Source organism: Monodelphis domestica, chromosome 2 (genome assembly GCF_027887165.1).
Source record: "Monodelphis domestica isolate mMonDom1 chromosome 2, mMonDom1.pri, whole genome shotgun sequence".
In the NCBI taxonomy this organism is placed as follows: domain Eukaryota; kingdom Metazoa; phylum Chordata; class Mammalia; order Didelphimorphia; family Didelphidae; genus Monodelphis; species Monodelphis domestica.
Genome location: NC_077228.1, coordinates 529,872,665 through 529,893,402, shown reverse-complemented (window position 1 = coordinate 529,893,402; position 20,738 = coordinate 529,872,665). Strand labels below are relative to the sequence as shown.

General features: G+C 59.5%; 1 protein-coding gene across 7 annotated transcripts; it reads left to right on the top strand.

Annotated features, from left to right (window-relative positions):
* Positions 1–1,060: 1,060 nt before the first annotated feature.
* On the top strand, positions 1,061–20,738 carry DVL3 (dishevelled segment polarity protein 3). Of its 7 annotated transcripts, none has more exons than XM_056819908.1 (16): positions 1,061–1,429; positions 9,967–10,036; positions 10,331–10,452; positions 10,599–10,711; positions 10,889–11,024; positions 11,106–11,181; positions 11,273–11,342; positions 11,794–11,933; positions 12,044–12,120; positions 13,263–13,375; positions 13,731–13,880; positions 14,430–14,561; positions 14,717–14,884; positions 17,526–17,744; positions 17,836–18,240; positions 18,890–20,738. In XM_056819908.1, exons 1-16 carry the CDS (start codon positions 1,269–1,271, stop codon positions 18,919–18,921), a joined length of 2,184 nt encoding a protein of 727 aa, XP_056675886.1. In that variant the 5' UTR covers positions 1,061–1,268; the 3' UTR covers positions 18,922–20,738. The 7 variants fall into 7 exon arrangements, with proteins under 7 accessions (XP_056675886.1, XP_056675887.1, XP_056675889.1 ...); XM_056819911.1 differs by having other exon boundaries at positions 1,062–1,429; positions 13,263–13,330; XM_056819906.1 differs by having other exon boundaries at positions 1,062–1,429; positions 11,106–11,199.

Here is a 20,738-nt window from a genome sequence, read left to right as displayed (position 1 = left end):
AGAAGACTGGCTCTGCCCTCCCCGAGGCTGGTGGGGTGGGGTAAAACGGGAGCACAAATGACGGGTCAGGCTGTACAGCAGTAAACAAATGGCCCAGGAAGCCTACTGATGAGTGTTCAAGGCATTCAGAAAGGGAGGCCCTCGGAGGAAGCCTCCCTGCGCCCCAACAGGATTTCTATAGACCAAATGCAGGGGAGAAACACCAGGAGGAATAGCCTGAATAGGGTGAGCAGAGAAAGGTTTGGGCCCCTGAGTGGGCCATTCCATGGAGCTGAGGAAAGTAGGGAAAGATGGGGAGGGCCTGGAATCTCCCTCCCCTTCCGGGGTCCTTAAAGCAACGACTCCAGATAGAAGATGATGGGACAGACCCAGGGTTTGTTTGCCCAACCCTTCAGGCACAGAACTGGGCTTTAAGGAAGATTTCCAGCCCTTGGCCCAGGGTGATGCCTGCAACTGGCCTGGAGAGCTGGCTGGAGGCCAGGCCATTCATCTGATGGCCACTGGTACTCCCAGCATCAGTCTTCCTCCATTGTAAGATGGGAATTGTATGGTCAGCCCTACACGGACATATACTGACAATGAGCCGAGTAGACCAGGCCTTTCCTGGCCCTGCCCTTCCCCTGTGAGACCCCCAACTTGGGGGCCCTGTTAGTCTGAGGAGGGAAGAGAGCCCGGATCCCAGCTCGCCTCTGCCCTCCGAGCCCTGGTTCGGGGTTGGCTAGGAGGTCTAAGGGCTGGTCCCCATCTGGAGCCAGTGGGCAGCTGGTCACCGGCCTCAGGTCCCCCGGGGCCCTTCCCTGCCCTCCGGGGCTCCCTGAGGAGCTGTCAGCCCCCCATCCATTCAGCTCACAAAGGATCGAGAGCTGGCAGAGGCCTTGGGGCTCTTCGGGTCCGGCTCTCTCGCTTTGCGGAGGAGGAAACTGAGGCCTCGCGCCTCGGGGGCGGCGCCAGGTCCGGGGAGCAGAGGAGGGACGGTGGCCCGGGAATCCCGGGGCGGGGCTGCTCGCCGGAAGAGTCCCCGTCGCCTCCAAAGCCAGGGAAATTGGGAGAGCGGAAGCTGTGGCGGGCAGCTGGGGAGGGGGAGGCGGGGAGACGGGCGGACGGGCGGCGCTGGGACCCGGGGGCGCCCGGAGAACAAGGGAACCGCGGCTGCCGCGGGCCGGAGAGCGAGGAGCTGAGCCGAATCCAGCACAGCGCAGCCGGGCCGAGCGCTCCGGCCGGGGCCGAGGCCAGGGCGCCCAGGCGCAGCGGGCAGCAGCGGCGGGACCATGGGGGAGACCAAGATCATATACCACCTGGACGGCCAGGAGACGCCGTACCTGGTGAAGCTGCCCCTGCCCGCCGAGCGCGTCACCCTGGCCGACTTCAAGGGCGTCCTGCAGCGGCCCACCTACAAGTTCTTCTTCAAGTCCATGGACGACGACTTCGGGTGAGCGCGGCCGCACGGGGGGCACCGGGCCAGCTGGCCGCCCGGCACACAGCTGCTGCCCGGGGGGCGGTGCCGCCGCCGCCGCCGCGGCTCCATGGGCTCCTGGGCTCCGGTGTGCTGTGATCGGGAAGGGGCGGCCAGCGGTACCCATCAAGGGGAAAGCTGCAGGCTGGGGCTCCCCGCCATCCCCTTCGGGGCCTACTTTCTGCTCCCAGCCAGCTCCCATGGCCAGCTTGGGGGGGGGGGGGGTATTTAGAAACGAGCCTGCCCCTTTAAGAGGGGATGGAATGTTGGAGCGAGTGCTGCTGCAGCCGGAAGGTTCTGTAGCAGCTGGCCTGGAGAGGCACCCCCTCCCCCTCCCCCTCCCCCCAGCTCCCCTGGGAATGGGGGAGGGGCTCCCACTCGGTCTGGCAGGCTTATGGACTGGGGGCTACGCTAGGAGGCCCAGTGGGGTGGCCACAGCCCAACCTCCCAGGCCCGATGATCTGCCTCCTCCGCAGCCCCCATCCTGGGCTCTGGCTCTGGCTCTCTATCTCACTCACTCTAGCTCTCTGTCTCTTCCTCTCCCCTTTCTCTCTCTTTCTCTCACTTCCTTTCCTCTCTCTGTCTCTTCCTCTCCTTTCCATCTTTCTCTCTCCTCTCCTCCTTGTCTCTCTCCTCTCCATCTCTCACCTCTTTCCCTCTCTCTGTGTCTCTCTTTCTCTATCTCTCATCTCCTTCCCTGTCTCTGTCTCTCTCTCCTCCTCTCTCCTTCTGTCTCTCTCCTCTCTCTTTCTCTCCACTCCTTCCCTCTGTCTCTGTGTCTCTCTCCTCTCTCCTGTCTCTCTCCTCTCTTTCTCACCTCCTTTCCTCTCTCTCTCTCCTCTCCTTCTGTCTCTCTCCTCTCTTTCACCTCCTTCCCTCTGTCTCTGTGTCTCTCTCCTCTCTCCTTCTGTCTCTCTCCTCTCTTTCTCTCACCTCCTTCCCTCTCTCTCTCTCCTCTCTCTCAACTCCTTTCCTCTCTCTCTCCTCTCCTTCTGTCTCTCTCCTCTCTTTCTCTCACCTCCTTCCCTCTGTCTCTGTGTCTCTCTCCTCTCTCCTTCTGTCTCTCTCCTCTCTCTTTCCTCTCACCTTCTTCTCTGTCTCTTTCCTCTCTCTCTCCTCTCCTTCTGTCTCTCTCCTCTCTCTTTCTCTCACCTCCTTCTCTCTGTCTCTTTCCTCTCTCCTCTCAACTCCTTCCCTCTCTCTCTCCTCTCCTTCTCTCTGTCTCTCCCTCCCTCTCTCTCTCCTCTCCTTCTCTCTCTCTCTCTCTCCCTCTCTCTCTCTCTCTCTCTCTCTCTCTCTCTCCCTCCCTCTCTCTCTCTCCTCTCCTTCTGTCTCTCTCTCTCCCTCCCTCCCTCTCTCTTCCCTCCCTCTCTCTCTTCCCTCCTCCTCTCTCTCTTCCCTCTCTCTCTCTCTCTCTCTCTCTCTCCCTCCCTCTCTCTCTCTCTCTCTCTCTCTCTCTCTCTCTCTCTCTCTCTCTCTCTCTCTCCCTCCCTCTCTCTCTCCTCTCCTTCTGTCTCTCTCTCTCTCTCTCTCCCTCCCTCCCTCTCTCTCTCTCCTCTCCTTCTGTCTCTCTCCTCTCTTTCTCTCACCTCCTTCCCTCTGTCTCTGTGTCTCTCTCCTCTCTCCTTCTGTCTCTCTCCTCTCTCTTTCTCTCACCTCCTTCCCTCTCTATCTCTGTGTCTCTCTCCTCTCCTCTCTCACCCCCCCCCCCACTTTATTGAAGATCATGAGTTGTGGGAGGGGGTTATTCATCATGCAGCCACCCTCTTCTGGGCTGGCCCATCCCTTGGAACAGAGGATCAGAGGAGCAAATGCTGTCCTATGGAAAGTGCTCCCCTTCTTCTTGTCCGGCCCTGGCCTGAGAGGGCTTCGTTTCTCAGCCCTCCCCTGGCTGGGTGATTCGGGGCCTCCCTGACCGACAGTGCCTGAGCTCTCTTAGCCCACGGACCCAGAGGGGTGTTCAGAGAGGCTTCTGGGAAGCGTCTGGCAGCAGGGAGGTTTGGGCTCCTTTGGTCAGCTCGAAGGTGAATTCCCCAATTAGATGTCTGCTGTGTTCCTGACACTAGAAGTCAAGGAGAAAGCGGAAGAGCCAGGCCCTGCCTTCCAGGAGCTTCTGCTCGTTGGAGGAGAGATTGAGGGAGGCCTCCAGAAGTTTAGATGAATTTATGGGAAAGCAGGAAAGGCTTGAGATTTGCAGGAGGCGTTAGTGGAGGAGAGGGCGGCATCGCGGGGATCTGCTGGAGTGTTCTGGAGGAGGGAGAGATCAGGGAAGGCTTTGCTGGTCAGAAGGCTATTAAAAGCAGAGTGGAGGAAGGAGGGCGTCTCAAGCATGGAGGTCTCCTGGACAAATGCCTCGAGGTAGGAAATGGAGGCTCCATTCTGGGGAACAGCTAGTAAGCCAGTTTGGTATGTAGTGGACAGAGAGGAGTAGAACTAAAAGCCAGGATGAAGAGTTCTTCTGTTATCCTTATGGCAGTCGGAAGCTCCTGAAGTTTGTGATCATGGAAGTGACACAATCAGAAACACGATTTTACCCCTGCATGGTGGATGAATAGGAAAAGAGGAGAGACAGGAGGCAGGGAGGCCAGTTAGGAGGCTATCATAGAGGCCTGGAGAAAAATATTGAAGACCTTTTGAGTGGAGTTAAAAAAAAAATGGATTCTTCAGAGATTTGGAGGTAGAATTGGCAACTAATTGGACTTCTCCTATGAGGAAGAAGGAAGAAGGAAGGCTGAGTGTGAGATAACCACCCTGGGGGCCTAGAGAGTTGGTGGGGCCCTTAACAGACCAAGGGAAGTGCGGAGGAGCAGGTTTAGGGACAAAGGTAAGGAGTCTTGCTTTGAAACACCAACAGGACCACTAAGGCCAGATGTCCCAGTTGTTGGTGGAAGAGGAGATTTGTAAGAAAGAAGCTGACGAAGGAGGTGGGGGTGAATGGAAGAGGGAGGGGTAGAAAGGTCAGAGTAGATGGAGCAAAACAAATGTTGGCGTGCCCTAAGGAGGCCAGCTTTGGGACTCCATGGGGCCAGAGGTGAGTTCGAAGGCCACCCTGGAAATATGGGTGTGGAATACCCAGGCCTGATCAGAAAGACTTGACTGTTGCCTGCCCTCATCTGCTGCCCCCAAAGGAGCCTTTGAACCCCACTGGGCACCAAGGGTGTCTTAAAGCAAGACCAAGGGGCCTCGCCCTTGTGCTAGAGATGAGGAAGGTCCGCAGGGACTCGGAGGGCACTATTGGAAAGTGTGGAGCGGAGACATCAGACAGACGTGGAAAGAGAACAAAGGAAGGAAGGAATGTGACCTAACGGAGATGCTGATGGAGCTGGGCTGGAATTCTGAGGAAGGTTCATCTGGGTGCCTTAGTGGCCCAATGAAGACACTGCAGAGGGGCCAAGCTAGGTGGCTCAGTGGATAGAGAGCACCAGGCTTGGAGTCAGGACGACCTGGGCAACTCGCTGGCCTCCTTGCTCTTCTTAGAACTGATGCTAAGAAAGTTAGGGTTTAAAAAGAAAAAAAGATGCTGGGGAGAAGGGAATGAGAGCAGGTGGTCAGTGTTTCACCTGTGAGGTCCTACACGCCAAGGAGGCAGAGCCACTCCCCACGTCCAGGGGTCCCCAAGTCTGCTGAGTGCCTCTCCTCTCATCCTTGGAGCTCCCCACTTTCTGCCGAGTCCTCTTAACTCCTCGTGAGCGCGTCTCGTCCTCTCCTAGACTCTCGGCTCCTGGAGGACGGGGCTGATGGCATTTTATCCCTGGCATCTTGCCTAGGGTAGGCGCTTCAAAAACATTTGTCAAATCTAACCATTCCTTTCAGTCTAGAAATCTCTTCCCTAGTCGGGTGACTATGGCCAAGAGCCAGACTTAGGGTCCGGAGACCCTGGTTCAGATTCCGCCTCTGACACTTTCTAGCTGTGTGACCAGACCTTCCCCTCCCTCTGCCTCAGTTTTCTCGTGTGCCAAAGAATTCTTTTCATCTCTCCGAATAATGAACGGCAACTTCCCTGTGGGACATGCAAGGGAAGGAGATTCATTCTGTGCCTGTCCTTGAGAAAACCATAACCTAACTGGGGAAAAGATTGAAAAGGAAAATCCGAGGTGGCTGTTCTGGTTCTGTGGTCCCACGCCATATCAAGAGTTAGGGAGACCTGGGTTCGATTTCTGCCTCTTCAGCGTCCTATCTTCAGGTCTCTGGGCAAGTCACTCAATCTCAGAGTGTAAATGGTGGAGTGGTTGGAGATCTGCTTTAGTAGAAGGAGTCCTCTCACCCAGGACTGCCTAATGTTTATGTGGTGCTTTGAGGTTTACGGTGCCCTTTTACTACCTCCTGCCATTTGGTCTTCAGAACAGCCCTGTGAGGCAAGTCCTACAGGTATTTGCCCCGTGTTATAGATGAGGAAGCAGGCCTATAGAGATCAAGGGACTGGTATACAGTCGCCACTGATGGGAAGTGTCAGAGGCAGAACCTGAACTCGGGTCTCTGCGCCCCACTGAAGCATGCTGCCTAAAACAGAATCAGCAACCCCTCTAGTCCTCCCCAAAGGCCCTCTCGCGTCAGATAACAGACCGATGGAAAATGTCTTACAAAGCTTTGGTGTTGGTTGCGGCTGTGTTTTTGTCCATACCTGGCCTTTCTTCCGTGCAGAGAGCTTGCAGAGGAGGGAATTCCCTCCAACAGGGCAGGTGTGTGTCCCTGGGAGTCCTAGGGAGTGCCTTAGGGACTTGGGACTTGCCCAGGGTCTCCCAGCCAATGGGAGTGGGACATGCTGACCCGTGATGACAGGGCTGTTCCCCGGCCTGAGGCTCCTCAGCCCTCATCATGCCCACACTGTTTGACCACTCTAGCCAGCCAAAGAAACCTTATTTGGGGAAGGAAACAATCAATGGGTGGGAGGAGAGCCCCGGGGGATGTCAAGAAGAATCTGAGAGCCTGAGATGCAGAAAAGAAAGCGGACCTCGAAAGTTGGTACCGAGGGGCAGTGGGCAGAGCGTCAGATCTAGAGAGAGCTGGTCCTGGGTTCAAATGTGGCCTCAGACACTGCTTAGCGGGGTGACTCAGTCAATCATTTCACCCCACGTGCCCAGCCTTTACCACTCTTCTGCCTTGGAACTGAGAGTAGTGATTCTAAGATGGAAGGTGAGGTTTTACACATTGAACAAAGGAAGTTGGTAACGTTCATCTCCCAGCTTTTCCCGTTCCTTCTGGCATTAGCCTTAGGCAAGCCCTCTTTGTTTGGTCTCTGGGCCTCAGTTTCTTCCTCTGCAGCATGGGAGGGTCCGATCTCCAAAGACCCTTCCAGGGCCGAATGTCCCCTGGAATGCTGTGGCCGGAAGTCCAGCTTTGGCCAGTGTGGGCAGAGGGCGAGAGTCTCTGCCGATGCTTTAGGAGTTGGTGGAGTTCCGAAATGCTCAGAACAGGGAGCATTTATTCAGCTTCGACCCACAGAGGGTGCTCAGTAAATATTTGTCCAATGGATGGAATGGAGTGACTAGTCCTGAGCGAGGTGTTATGGGGCATGCACAGGAAAGAAGGGAGGAAGGAAGGAAAGAAGGGAGGAAGGAAGGAAAGGAGGGAGGAAGGAAGGAAGGAAAGGAGGGAGGAAGGAAGGAAAGGAGGAAGAAAGGAAGGAAGGAAAGGAGGGAAGAAGGAAGAAAGGGAGGGAGGAAGGAAAGAAGGGAGGAAGGAAGGAAGGGAAGAAGGAAGGAAGAAAAAAGGAAGGAAAGAAGGGAGGGAGGAAGGAAAGGAGGGAGGAAGGAAGGAAAGGAGGGAAAAAGGAAGAAAGGGAGGGAGGAAGGAAAGAAGGGAGGAAGGAAGGAAAGGAGGGAGAAAGGAAGGAAGGAAAGAAGGGAGGAAGGAAGGAAAGAAGGGAGGAAGGAAGGAAAGGAGGGAGGAAGGAAGGAAGGAAAGAAGGGAGGAAGGAAGGAAAGAAGGGAGGAAGGAAGGAAGGAAAAAAGGAAGGAAGGAAGGAAAGAAGGGAGGAAGGAAGGAAGGAAAAAAGGAAGGAAGGAAGGAAAGAAGGGAGGAAGGAAGGAAGGAAAAAAGGAAGGAAGGAAGGAGACTCCTTCATTCTGTGCCTTTGAGAAGCCCAGAGTCTAGCTGGGAAAGAAGGTGTGTCTATTGGAAAAGATGGCAGGACTCCAGTTGTATCAGAATAGATGTCACACCAATCCAAGGGACTGTGGAGCCCTTTGGGATCAAAGCCTCATTTTATAGGCCTGAACAAGCCTGTGTTCGACATCTGCTGTAGCCTGAGATGCCCATGAACCCTGCCCTCAGGGAGCGCACCTCTCTTCTTTTTTTCTTTTAAACCCTTATCTTCGGTCTTGAAGTCAATACTGTGTATTGGCTCCAAGGCAGAAGGTAAGGGCTAGGCAATGGGGTCAAGTGACTTGCCCAAGGTCACACAGCTGGGAAGAGTCTGAGGCCAGATTTGAACCCAGGACCTCCCGTCTCTAGGCCTGGCTCTCCATCCACTGAGCTACCCAGCTGCCCCCACCTCTCTTCTTTTTTAACCCTTATTTTCCATCGTGGGGCCAGTGGTTCCAAGGGAGGAGAGGGTCGGGGCAAGGCACGGGGCTCACGTGACTTTAGGAAGTGTCCAAGTCACATCTGAAGCCAGGACTTCCCCTCTCTAGGCCTGGCGCTCTCCCCTGAGCCGCCCAGCTGCCCAAGGAGCTCCCTTCTAATGGAGGGAACAAAACAAAGCGGAGAGATCGCCAACAGAGGAAAGGCACTTAGATCAGGGCATCGAGAAAAGCTTCCTCTGGCAGGCGGGACTTTAAATAGGACCTGAAGGAAACGAGGAAGGGAAATGGAGAGCTCCGCTAGGGAAGCTGCCTGGAGCCTGGGAATGGAGGGACTTGTTTGAGGAGGAGAGGCCGGCCGGCCACCACCTCTCGAGGACGTGACGGGACCAGCTTATGGAGGGCTTTTAGTGCCTTGAGGAGGAAGCAGGTCCCTTCTCCGGTGCCAGGGGAACCCCCAGCGCTGCTGTCCAGAAAGGCGACGCCCGGACTCTCCGCTGATGTGCCTCGACGCTGGCATCCTTTGGGCCCCACAACGCCCCTTTGGCAAGGGAGGAGACAGTCTCGGCGAGTGGCCAGCCTGGAGTCTCCATCCTGGGAAGCGCCGATCCCAGCCTTCCCGCCTCCAAGTCTCCAGGGTGCCCTGAGCCAAGCACGGTTGGAATTGGGAGCCAGACAGACGTCCGGAGGAGGGGCTCGGCTCCCTTGGAGCCCCTCGAAAGGCCCGGCGGGCCTCCGTCCATCACCAGCAGGCCTGTCTTCTGCCCTGGCCCCCTGTCGCCCTCTGATGGGGAGGAGGCACAGCGGGAGGAAAGAGGGGCGCGGCGGGGGCTGGAGATCAGCTCGTTCTGCAAGCTTGGCCGAGACTCCAGGAATGGGAGGTTCTGGGCGGCCAAGAACGTTTCCTCCTCCAACCGGGAGCGGCTGCGCTTTGGAGGGGAAGCGGGCTCGTCCGAGCCCCCGCCCGCCCCCTTCCTCCCCCCTCAGCGCCCGTCTTCCGGGGCTCCTCGGACTTCCGCTGCCCCCACGCGCCAGACCTCCAAGAGAGCTCGCTCAGGCCTCTAGCCTTTACGGAGCCCCTCCTGGGCGCCAGCCGGGCACCGAGGGGGCGAGGACCAGACGGCCCTGGGCGGCCGCGCCGGCTCTCCCGGGAAAACCGCAGACGTTTGCGCAGAAGCCATCGGGCGAGAGGCGGGCGGGTGGACAGGCAGACAGGCCGCACGCGCACACGCACACCCGTGCACACACACACACACGTGCACACACACACACACACACACACACACACACGCATGCAGAGTCTGGGTTCCTGCCTGTGCCCAACGTACAGGGAATATGAAATGTCTCCCATCTGTCTTCTCTAGCTAGGCGTGCGTGTGTGTGCACGTGTGCGCGTGAGTGTGTGCGTGTGTGTGCACACACACAATCAGTGTAAATCTGGCTATCTGGGAGGTCGAAACGGAGTCCTTCTAGATGTTTCCACTGAGTGAACTGCTTGCCACGGTCGCCCCTAAACAAAAGCTGTTGGGGGGGCAGGAGTCCTCATAATTTATCGGAGGATAAAGAGGGGGCAGCTGGCTGGATCCGTGGTTAGAGCCAGGCCTGGACACGGGAGGTCCTGGGTTCAACTCTGGCCTCAGACGCTTCCCCGCGGTGTGACCCTGGCCGAGTCCCTTAACCCAGCTCTTCCGCCGTGGAGCCGATCCAGTGTTGAGTCTAAGGGGAGGTGAGGGGGTAAAGCCTGCCGCGGGCTGATGAGCCCCCCTGGGGTACGGCTGCCGCCCTCCAAACGCGTCAGCAGAGGGGCCAGGGAGGCCCTGCTTGGGCCGGGCGCTGGGCTGGGGGCCCCAGCAAGAGAGAATCAGGGATTGGGGGGGCGGGAGAGCCACGAAGCGCTCTGAGCGTCACCCCGCTGGGAACGTTTCTGGGGGAGGCCTCGGAAGTGGGGGGCTCGGCATCTGCCCCCCCTAACTGGCTCCCCCTTGTCCTCAGGGTGGTGAAGGAAGAGATCTCCGACGACAACGCGAGGCTCCCGTGTTTCAATGGCCGGGTGGTGTCCTGGGTAAGGCTCTCCCCAAGCTCCTTCTCCCACTTCACTGGCCCATCCTGGGGAAGCTCTGCAGGCTCCGTGGCCTGGTCACCTCCCCGGTGCCCTTCCGTAGTGCTGGGTGCGGCCTCACGGAGCGCGACCGTCTCATTTTACAGATGGGGAAACTGAGGCCCACAGGGCCGAGCCGAGGCCACAGGGCCGAGCGGGTCCCTCTCCAAAGGCAGGGCCACGACCCCCCCCCTCTGCCCCCAGCCCCCACCGCGCACGCACTCCAGAATAACCCGGCTTTCCTCCTGCCTTTGCTAGCTGGTGTCCGCGGAGGGCTCGCACCCCGAGCCCGGCTCCTTCTGCCCCGACAACCCTTCGGAGCTGCCGCCCCCCATGGAACGCACCGGCGGCATCGGGGACTCGCGGCCGCCCTCCTTCCAGTGAGTCCAGGAAAGCCGGGGGGGGGGGGGGGGGGGGCGCCCGGGGCGGGGATGAGCCTCCAGCTGGCAGGAGGGGAGACCGAGCGTCCTCCGGCCGGGCCCAGCTCTGCTCCCGTCCCCCAATGTGGGTCCCTCTCCCCCTGCAGCCCTCACACTGGTGGGGGGAGCCAGGAGAACCTGGACAATGACACTGAGACTGATTCCCTGGTGTCTGCGCAGCAGGAGCGGCCCCGGCGGAGGGATGGGCCCGAGCATGGCGGTGCGTACCCCTCCCCCCACCCGGCCCCCTGCCCACCCCCAGAGCTGGCGGGGGCGGGCGCGGCCCCCCCGGGCCCCCCCAGCGCGTCCGCCCCCGCTGACGCCGCCACGTCCCTGGGCCCCCCCGGGTGTGCGCGGCCCCCCCGGCCTCTCCCATGCCCTGCCCCCTCCTCCACAGTGGCCCGGATGAACGGGACGGCCAAAGGGGAGCGCCGCAGGGAGCCGGGGGGCTACGACAGCTCCTCCACCCTCATGAGCAGCGAGCTGGAAACCACGAGCTTCTTCGACTCCGACGAGGACGATTCGACCAGCAGGTGAGCCGCCCCCCCCCCCCCAGGGATGCCGGGGGGGGGGGGGGGCCGGAGCCGCCGCGCGCTGACTGGGCCCCCCCGCAGGTTCAGCAGCTCCACGGAGCAGAGCAGCGCCTCCCGCCTCATGAGGAGACACAAGCGGCGCCGGAGGAAGCAGAAGGTGGCGCGGATCGAGCGGGTACGGGCCGGGCCGGGCGGGCGGGCCTCGCGGGCCGGCCGGCTCCCCGCCTCACGGGCTTCTCTCCCCGCAGTCCTCGTCCTTCAGCAGCATCACCGACTCCACCATGTCCCTCAACATCATCACCGTCACGCTCAACATGGGTGAGTGGGGCGGCCACGGCCCCCCCCCGCACGAGCCCCCCAGCCCGCCCGGCTCTTGGGGCGTCACCCCGCCGCCTCTGGGGCCCCTCCTGTCCCTCTGCAGGAGCCCCCCTAGAATAACCGGCCGGGGGGCTCCTGGTCTCCCGGCCTGCACCCTTCTGGAAAGGGGGCCCCGGGCGGGGTCTGGCCGGGGTGGGTGTGCCGTGCCCCGCCTGCCTCTGGCGCCCCAGGACCTGGATTCGAGCGCTGCCCCCCGGCCCGGTCACGGGAAGGAGCTGGGCGAGGCGCCCTGCGGCCCTGCCAGCCTTCGAGCCGGGACCCTCCTTGGAGCGGAAGCCTTTCTGGAGTCAGAGCTCGGCTCTCCCCTCAGACGGGCCGCCATTAGCCCTCCGGGGGCGGGCATCGAGGCCCCTCGGCCCCCCTCCCTCTCAGCCTGTCTCCTCCCCCACAGAGAAATACAACTTCCTGGGCATCTCCATTGTGGGTCAGAGCAACGAACGGGGCGACGGGGGCATCTACATCGGCTCCATCATGAAGGGGGGCGCCGTGGCCGCGGATGGGCGCATCGAGCCGGGGGACATGCTGCTCCAGGTGCCCGCCCCTGGGGCTCCGTCCTGTTCCCCGAAGGCTGGGTCTCCTGCGGGGGGGGGGGGGAGATCCGGCCCGAGCTCAGCCCCTGCTCTCCCGCCTTCCTCCGCCAGGTGAACGACATCAACTTTGAGAATATGAGTAACGACGACGCCGTCCGGGTGCTCCGGGAAATCGTGCACAAACCAGGGTGAGGAGGGGGGCAAGGTGGGGGCTGCCCCTGCCTGGGCGCCCGTCCCAGCAGACCCTCACTGAGTCCCGGGCCTGGAAGCAGAAAGCGGCCCCAGAGGCCGGCTAGGCCAACGCCTGCATTTTTCAGAGGAGGAAATGAAGGCAGGCGGGATAGGTGACTTGCCCAAGGTCTCACAGCAGTCGTGCGAAAAGCAGGATTCAGATCCCACTTCTGGGACTTCCCACCCAGCAGGTCCCCTGCATCGTGCAGGACGCTCTGGGTATCGGGAAAGGGTCTGTAGCCTGCCCTGAGCTTGTCCCTGGAAAAGTGCGTGTTGTAGGGGAGTGAGAGGAGGAGGCGGGGGGAGACGGGGAGAGGGGGCTGGAGATCAGAGACGGACAGACAGACGGACAGACAGAGGAGGAGAGATCAGAGGGGAGGAGACAGCGAGAGAGAGACAAAGAGGGAGAGAGAGACTAAGAGGGGAGAGACACAGAGAGACAGAGGGAGAGAGAGAGACAGAGAGACAGAAAGAGAGAGAAACAGAGACAGAAAGAGAGACAGAGATTAGAGAGAGACAGAGACAGAGACAGAGGAAGATTAGAAAGAGAGACAGAGGGAGAGAGACTAAGAGAGGGAGAGACCCAGAGAGACAGAGGGAGAGAGAGATCAGAAAGGAAGAGAGACAGAGGGAGAAAGAGAGAGAGACAGAAAGAGAGAGAGGAAAAGGAGAGAGACAGAGAGATTAGAAAGAGAGACAGAGGGAGAGAGAGAGAGAGAGAGAGACAGAAAGAGAGAGAGACAGAGAGACAGAAAGAGAGAGAGACAGAGAGACAGAAAGAGAGAGAGACAGAAAGAGAGAGAGGAAAAGGAGAGAGAGAGAGAGATTAGAAAGAGAGACAGAGGGAGAGAGACCAAGAGAGGGGGAGACCCAGAGAGACAGAGGGAGAGAGAGATCAGAAAGGAAGAGAGACAGAGGGAGAAAGAGAGAGAGACAGAAAGAGAGAGAGGAAAAGGAGAGAGAGAGAGAGATAAGAAAGAGAGACAGAGGGAGAGAGACCAAGAGAGGGGGAGACCCAGAGAGACAGAGGCCAGCGAGTCAGAGTGTCTGTAGGCAGCGGCTGCAGCCCGTGCCCTGATCACCGACGTCTTGGTTGCAGGCCCATCACCCTGACCGTGGCCAAGTGCTGGGACCCCAGCCCCCGAGGCTGCTTCACCCTGCCCAGGAGTAAGTGGATGGGGGAGTCGGCCCTAAAGCTGGTGCCTGGCACATGTGAGCCCCTGTCTCTCCTACTTCCTGCGTCTGCCGCCCCGGGGATGTCTTCCCACACCCCAGGGAACAGCGTCCTCTCAGGCGTAGCCAAGCAGAAGGCTGAAAGGCAGGAAGGGAGAGGCAGGAGCAGACGCAGCCCTTCAGATCCCTCAAACCTGGGAGCGTAGGATGGGGCCCGACGCGCCCTGCTTTCCCGAAGAGAGTGCTGAGGCCCAGAGAAGGGAGGTGACTCTGCCCGGCAGTCCCCTTGGCCCTCTCCCTCCTCAGTCCCTCGGTCGGGGTCCCAGGCTTCGGGCTGGCGGGGAGCCGGGGAGGAGAGGGACGAGTGACTGACCTGTGTCTTCCCCCCTCCCAGGCGAGCCAATCCGACCCATTGACCCTGCGGCCTGGGTGTCCCACACGGCAGCGATGACGGGCACCTTCCCCGCCTATGGCATGAGCCCCTCCCTCAGTACCATCACCTCTACCAGCTCCTCCATCGCCAGCTCCATTCCTGACACCGAGCGTGAGTGGCCGCTGCCGCCCGCCCTTCCCTTCCCTCACAGGCAGACGGAGAGGACGAGGACGAGGAGAGCCTCACTGGGAGCCTCACTGTCGGCCCTCCTTAATTAAAGGGGGTCAGAGATTGAGAGCTGGAAGGGGCCTCTGAGGCAGGCGGACGCCGAGGTCGGGCATGCTGGGAACAGGGCCACAGCCAAGAGGGTTTCCATGTTTCCGTATCTCTGGCACCTTGTGCAGCGTCTGGTACATCAGATATACGTCATTCTTTCTTACTGGATTTAACTGAATTACGGGAGGCAGGAGGCCCACAGCTAGCCTTTCCTTCCATTCCGTTCTACTTCGAACAAAGACTTTCAGGGCTAGAAGTGACCTTAGAGGCCCTCTTAGAGTTCCAAAAAACCTTGTTTTACAGATGAAAAAACTGAGGGAGGCAGAGAGATTCTGCAGGTTTCCCCAGATGGAAAGTAGCTGAGGCAGGATTTGAACCCAGGTCCTCTTGATTCCAGAGCACTGGTTCTTTCTGCTTCCCACTGCTCTGCTCTCTGCCCTCCAGGCCTCGATGACTTTCACCTGTCCATCCACAGCGACATGGCCACCATAGTCAAAGCTATGGCTTCACCTGAGTCTGGGCTGGAGGTCCGAGACCGAATGTGGCTCAAGATCACCATCCCCAACGCTTTCATTGGTGAGCTTGGGCCCCACGATGCTGACAGCTCCTGCCGAGGAGGATCCAGCTTCGGGCCTCACCGTCCCCCCGAGATCCTGGGGCGAGGTGGGGTGGGGCTGGGGGCCGGGACCGGCCCTCTCGGCCGGCCTCCCCAGATGTTGGGTTGCTTCTAGGTTCAGATGTAGTGGACTGGCTGTACCACAATGTGGAAGGCTTCACAGACCGGCGGGAGGCCCGGAAATACGCCAGCAACCTGCTGAAAGCCGGCTTCATCCGACACACAGTCAACAAGATCACCTTCTCGGAGCAGTGCTATTATATCTTTGGTGACCTCTGTGGCAGTATGTGGCCCCCCTCCCCTTCCTCTCTCCCTCTCTCATCCCCCCCTACCTTCTCCATTCCTGGAAAAAGTCATGAGCTGATAAACTGGTGAGGCGGGGCTTCCTTGTCAGTGTAATTGAAAGGATGGCTTAGTTGAATTCTGAGGCCACTCTGAATCTATGATCCCTGGACCTCTGTTTCTTCATCTGTAAAATGAACGGGTTTAGGGGCAGCTAGGTAGGACAGTGCATAAAGCTCCAAGCCTGGCATTGGGAAGACTCGAGTTCAAATGTGACCTCAGACATTTCCTAGCCATATGACTGTGGACAAGCCACTAAACACTGATCGCCTAGCCCTTGCTGTTCTTCTGTCTTAGAATTGATACTAAGAAGGCAAAGGTTGTTTGTTGTTGTTGTTTTTTTAAAGAAAAGGCCAGGAGGTAAGAGATGGAGTATCTTGTTCAAGAAACAAGAAGAACAGAGTCAGTGTATCACAGGCTGTGCAAGGTGTAAGGAATCTGGAAAGAGGTGGATGCCAGGTTGTGAAGGGCCTTGAATATCAGAGTGGATTTCATATTTTATCCTGGAGATGACAGGAAGACCCTGAAGGTGGCATGATTAGACCTGTGCTTTGGGAAAATCACTTTGGTGGCTGAGTGGAGGACAGCCTGGGGTAGGGAGGGACTTGAGGCAGGCAGACCCTCCCTCCAGCAGCTATTACAGTCCTCCAAGCCTGAGGGAATGAGGGTGGGTACTAGGGTGGCAGTGGTGTTAAAGGAGAGAAGGAGGTGTAAGGGAGAGATGATTCAAAGATGAAACTAAAGAGATGGTGAAGAGGTGAAATGGACAAGAGATGCTCTAGAGGTGAAATTAATGAGAGGTGCTTCATAGGTGAAATTGATGAGAGATGCCCCAGAGGTAATATTGATGAGAGATCCTCCATAGGTAATACTGATGAGAGATGCCCTAGAAGTGAAATTGATGGAGAGATCCTCCATAGGTAATATTGATGAGAGATACCCCAGAGGTGAAATTAATGAGAGGTGCTTCATAGGTGAAATTGATGAGAGGTGCCCTAGAAGTGAAATTGATGAAAGATGCCCCAGAGGTAATATTGATGAGAGATCCTCCATAGGTGAAATTAATGAGAGGTGCTTCATAGGTGAAATTGATGAGAGATGCCCTAGAAGTGAAATTGATGAAAGATGCCCCAGAGGTAATATTGATGAGAGATCCTCCATAGGTAATACTGATGAGAGATGCCCTAGAAGTGAAATTGATGGAGAGATCCTCCATAGGTAATATTGATGAGAGATACCCCAGAGGTGAAATTAATGAGAGGTGCTTCTTAGGTAATATTGATGAGAGATGCCCCAGATGTGAAATTGATGAAAGATGCTGTAGAGGTGATACTGATGAGAAATGCCAACCAGAGATTAAATGAACAGGGCTAAACCACAGATTGGATATGGGGCGGGGGTTGGATCAGAGATAGTAAGAAGTCCAGCATGACTCCTAGGTTGCAAGCTTGGGTGTCAGGGAGAATGGTGGTGGCCTTGATAGTTATGGGGAAGCTCAGAAGAGGGGAGGCTTTGGAGAGAATGAGAATGAATTCCGTTTTAGAAATACTGATTTTAAGATGTTTAGTAGATAGCCAGCTTGAGATGTCTAGTTGGCATCTGAAGTGGTGAGTCACTCTGAGAGAGGTTAACCCTGGCTGAGTGTCTCTGAGAATCCTCAGCATGGAGGTGGTAATTGGATTCATAGGAGCTGATGAGATCACAAATCAAATAGTATAGAGGGAGAAATAGGCATGACCCGATGAAGACCCAACCAGGGAGACAGGAAGGGAAGTCAGATGGGGAGGGGGGTCTGAAAGCCTGGAGGGAAGAGAGTATCCCCGAGGAGGGCTGAGCAACAGTCTGGCTGTAGATGACAAGAAGGAGAACGCGGAAAAGACTCGGATTTGGCAGTTAAGAGACCCTTCCTTGGCCACTTTGGAGAAGGCAATTTTGATTGCATGAGAAGGTTGGAAGCCAGAGTTAGAACCGAGGAGGTGGAGGCCCCTTTTGTAGAGGGTCTTTTCAGGGTGTTTAGCCTTAAAAGGCAGGAAAGATAGAGAGGGGATGGCCGGATCAAGTGCGGGGTTGTGGGCTGTGGGGGAGACACGGACGTGCTTCAGTCAGTCAGTGAACAAGCACTGATTAAGCACCCACCCTGCGGGAGGCATTGTGCTAAGTACTGGGAATACAAATGTTTGTGAAGTAAGGGAGAGAGGGGGCGATCTGCTGGAGAAGACGCGATGGAGCAGGGTTTGGTGGTGCTGGCGAGGAGAAGGACCACCATGAAGGAGGACCCGGTGACCGAAGGAGGGGTGAAGTGGGATCTCACACCAAATGGCCTCTTGGGGATTTTTCGGTAAAATACCGACCAGTGTCCTCATCTGTAAAGTGAGGCCATTATGCTAGACGGGCTCTCGGGTCCTCTCCAGCCGCAGAGCTGGTCCTCCCGGTTGTCCAGTCCTTTGGAGGGCGTATTACACGGAGAAGAGCTGGGAATGTAGAGGAGGCACAGCCCGGAGGTGGGGAGCCCTTAAAGGGCTGCGGGGGACAGTAGCGGGCTGGGGCCAGCCTCCGGAGCCCCCTCTGGTTCTCTTCCACAGACATGGCTAACTTGTCCCTGCATGACCAGGACGGCTCCAGCGGGGCCTCGGACCAAGACACGCTGGCTCCTCTCCCACACCCCGGAGCCGCCCCGTGGCCCATGGCCTTCCCTTATCAGTACCCGCCCCCCCCGCACCCCTATAACCCTCACCCCGGCTTCCCCGAGCCCGGGTACAGCTACGGCGGCGGGGGCAGCGCGGGCAGCCAGCACAGTGAAGGTAAGCGGCCCCCGGGCGCCCCGGGCCGGGGGGGGTCCTTCCCGGGGTCAGACCCTCCCTCACGCGTCTCCCTCCCCCCGGCCCCCACCAGGCAGTCGGAGCAGCGGCTCCAACCGCAGCGGCAGCGACCGGCGGAAGGAGAAGGACCCGAAGGCCGGGGACTCCAAGTCCGGGGGCAGCGGCAGCGAGTCGGACCACACGAGCCGAAGCAGCCTGAGGAGGGAGAGAGCCCCCAGCGAGCGCTCGGGCCCGGCCGCCAGCGAGCACAGCGTGCGCAGCCACCACTCGCTGGCCCACAGCCTGCGCAGCCACCACACGCACCAGTCGTACGGGCCCCCGGGGGTGCCCCCGCTGTACGGCCCGCCCGTGCTGATGATGCCCCCTCCGCCCGCCGCCATGGGCCCCCCAGGCGCCCCCCCGGGCCGAGACCTGGCCTCGGTGCCCCCAGAACTGACCGCCAGCAGACAGTCCTTCCGCATGGCCATGGGAAACCCCAGTGAGTTCTTTGTGGATGTGATGTGAGCGGCCCCCACCCCTTCTGGCCCGTCCTGCCCCCCCTCCCAGGGCTGGCCGCCACCAGCCCCCTCTTGACTTGTCTGGTAACTAAACAAGGGAAATAAACAGAGTGAACTCAACGGGCTAACCTGGTGTGGGGCAGGGAGGGGAGGGGCCCCGGGCCGCCGCCCCCTCCGCCCTGCCTCTAACCCGCCTCCGGCCGCCCGCACGGCTCCCCCTAACCGCTGCCGGAAGCCCTCCGATCGCATGCTCGGACTCCGCGCCCCTCCGAGGTCCTGCCGGCCCTGTGAGTGCCCCTCGCGGGTGGCAGCGGACGCCGGCGGCCTCCCGGAGCACCCGGGCAGACCCTGACTGACGGACAGACACAGACGCCGGGCGGATGGACAGAAGCACCGACGGACGCACTGACCGACGGACACGGGCCCGGAGGACCCAGACCGAGCCTCCTCCCTTCCCCCTCCCTCCCCCCGCCTGCCGCCTCGGCCTCCCGGACCCGGTGTCGTCCGTCCTCACTAACCCTCTGCTGCCGATGCCTGCGCTGGCCGTCTGCCCGTAACGCCACTAACCAGCGGGCCGCCCTCTCCTCTGGCCTGAAATGTGTCTTTTCTCTCTGTTTCTCCTCAACCAAGCCAAGAATTTCGGGCTTTTTGACTTTCTCTGAGCACCCAGCATGGGGAGGCCCCGATCCTGAGGAGATCCTGCGGCAGCCCCACTCGTGGCCCCCCGCTGCTCCCCGGAGATGTCCTGCCCCCCCTCACCATGACCCCTCGGGCCCCCCGTGTCCTCAGCAGGGCGCCCCGTCTCGGAGACTCCTCCGCGAGCTTAGACAATCCTTCCCCACCCCCGCTGACCCCCAGGACTCTCCGAGGCCCCTCCCTTCCCCTGGGCCCCCCCACTGGGCCTCGCTGTACCCTCCCCCCTCCGCGGTACCGAGTCAGCCAGGAAGGCCCAGATCCTCCCCTTCTCCCTCCCCGGAGGCCTCCCTGCGCCCGAGCAGGGCCCGAAGCCGGCCGGCCGCCCTCGGTGTGGCCCGTCCTCAGTACGGTCATTTCTCCGCCATACACGCCCCCAGGGACCCGGCGAGCCCCGCCAGTGACTGGGGGCGGGGGGGCTGCGGCCAGAGGCCGGGGGGGGCCCAGGGGAGGCCGCAGCAGCGAGAAGCCCGAAGGCCGGCCAGCGAGCCAGGACACGGAAGGCCTTCAGAGGGACGAGGAGAGCGCAGGAGGCCACAGAAAAGGCCAGCAGCGGCCGGAATCCGATTCAGAGCGAGAGTCGCCATCCGAGGACGGGAGCAGAAACGGGCCCGGGAGCCGGACCCAAAGGATTCTGGGAGAGGAAGCTCCGTGTGGTCCAGAAATGGGCCTCCGTGTGGCCAGAGGGCGCCGCGGCGGCTGCTTCCGTGCCACTTTCTGCCCGCGGTTCCCCGTCCTTCGAGCCCAGAACTGGGGTCCCCCCCCCTGCCTTAAGCACGGGGCAGGGGCGGGCCGGTAGATAGCCCACGCCGGCCTCTCTGGCCCTCCTCAGCTCTCCAGCTCTGCCTGGCCCACACTCGCCCAGGCCCCTCCGGCAGGCAGCATCTTCCCCCAAATCCCCTTTCCCAGCAGGGCGGCGCCCAGCACTCGGAGCCCTGAGTTCAAATGTGACCTCAGGCCCTGGCTGTGTGACCCTGGGCAAGTCTGTTTCCTCCCCTGTCAATGAGCTGGCCGACACCCAGGATCTCTGCCAAGAGAAGCCACGTTGGGCCGCAGGGATTCGGACATGACCAAAAACAACCGGGTCGACAGCGACGCTTCTCGCAACCTCCCTTTTAGTGGCTCTGCCAAGCAGGACTCTGGCAGGGTCGGCCTCTCCCGCCTCCGTGCCTTTGCCTGGACAGGGCTTTGCTCACTTCCCGTCCCTTCTTCAGCGGCCTCTCCTTCTAGCCCCACTCAGATGCCACCTCTGGGAGTCAAATCTCCCTTCCACACGCGGGGAGGGCCGGGGAGAAGCATCGGGGCGGCCCGCGCCCGGCTAAGCACCTCCCAGAGTCTCCTTGCAGCCTGCGATGATTCTCTCTTCTTTACGGTTGAGGAAACTGAGGCAAGCGGCGGTTAAGCGGCTTGGGGGAGGGGTCGGAGCCCAGATCCGCCCTCCAGGCGCTGTCCCACCGCAGGGGCAGGGTTTGTCCTAGGGGAAGGCTTTGGACCATCCCAGCCTCCTCCTCCCGGGAAGCCCCTCCTTGGAGGACAGACTCCCTCTGGGCGGGCATCCCAGGGCCAGGCTCAGGCTCCTGGGAAAACCTTTCGGTGCTGAGTGCGAATCACAGGACTTTTGTGTGGGAGGCTCTTCTCAGGAAAGGGCTGAGAACTTGGAGCTCCGGGACGTCCAGCGGAGGCCAGGCCATCGGTCAGCCAATTAACACACCTTTAGGAAGCATTTATCCTGCGCCAGGCCCTGGGGTTACAAATGAAATTAAAGGCCGCCCTTCCCTCACAAAGA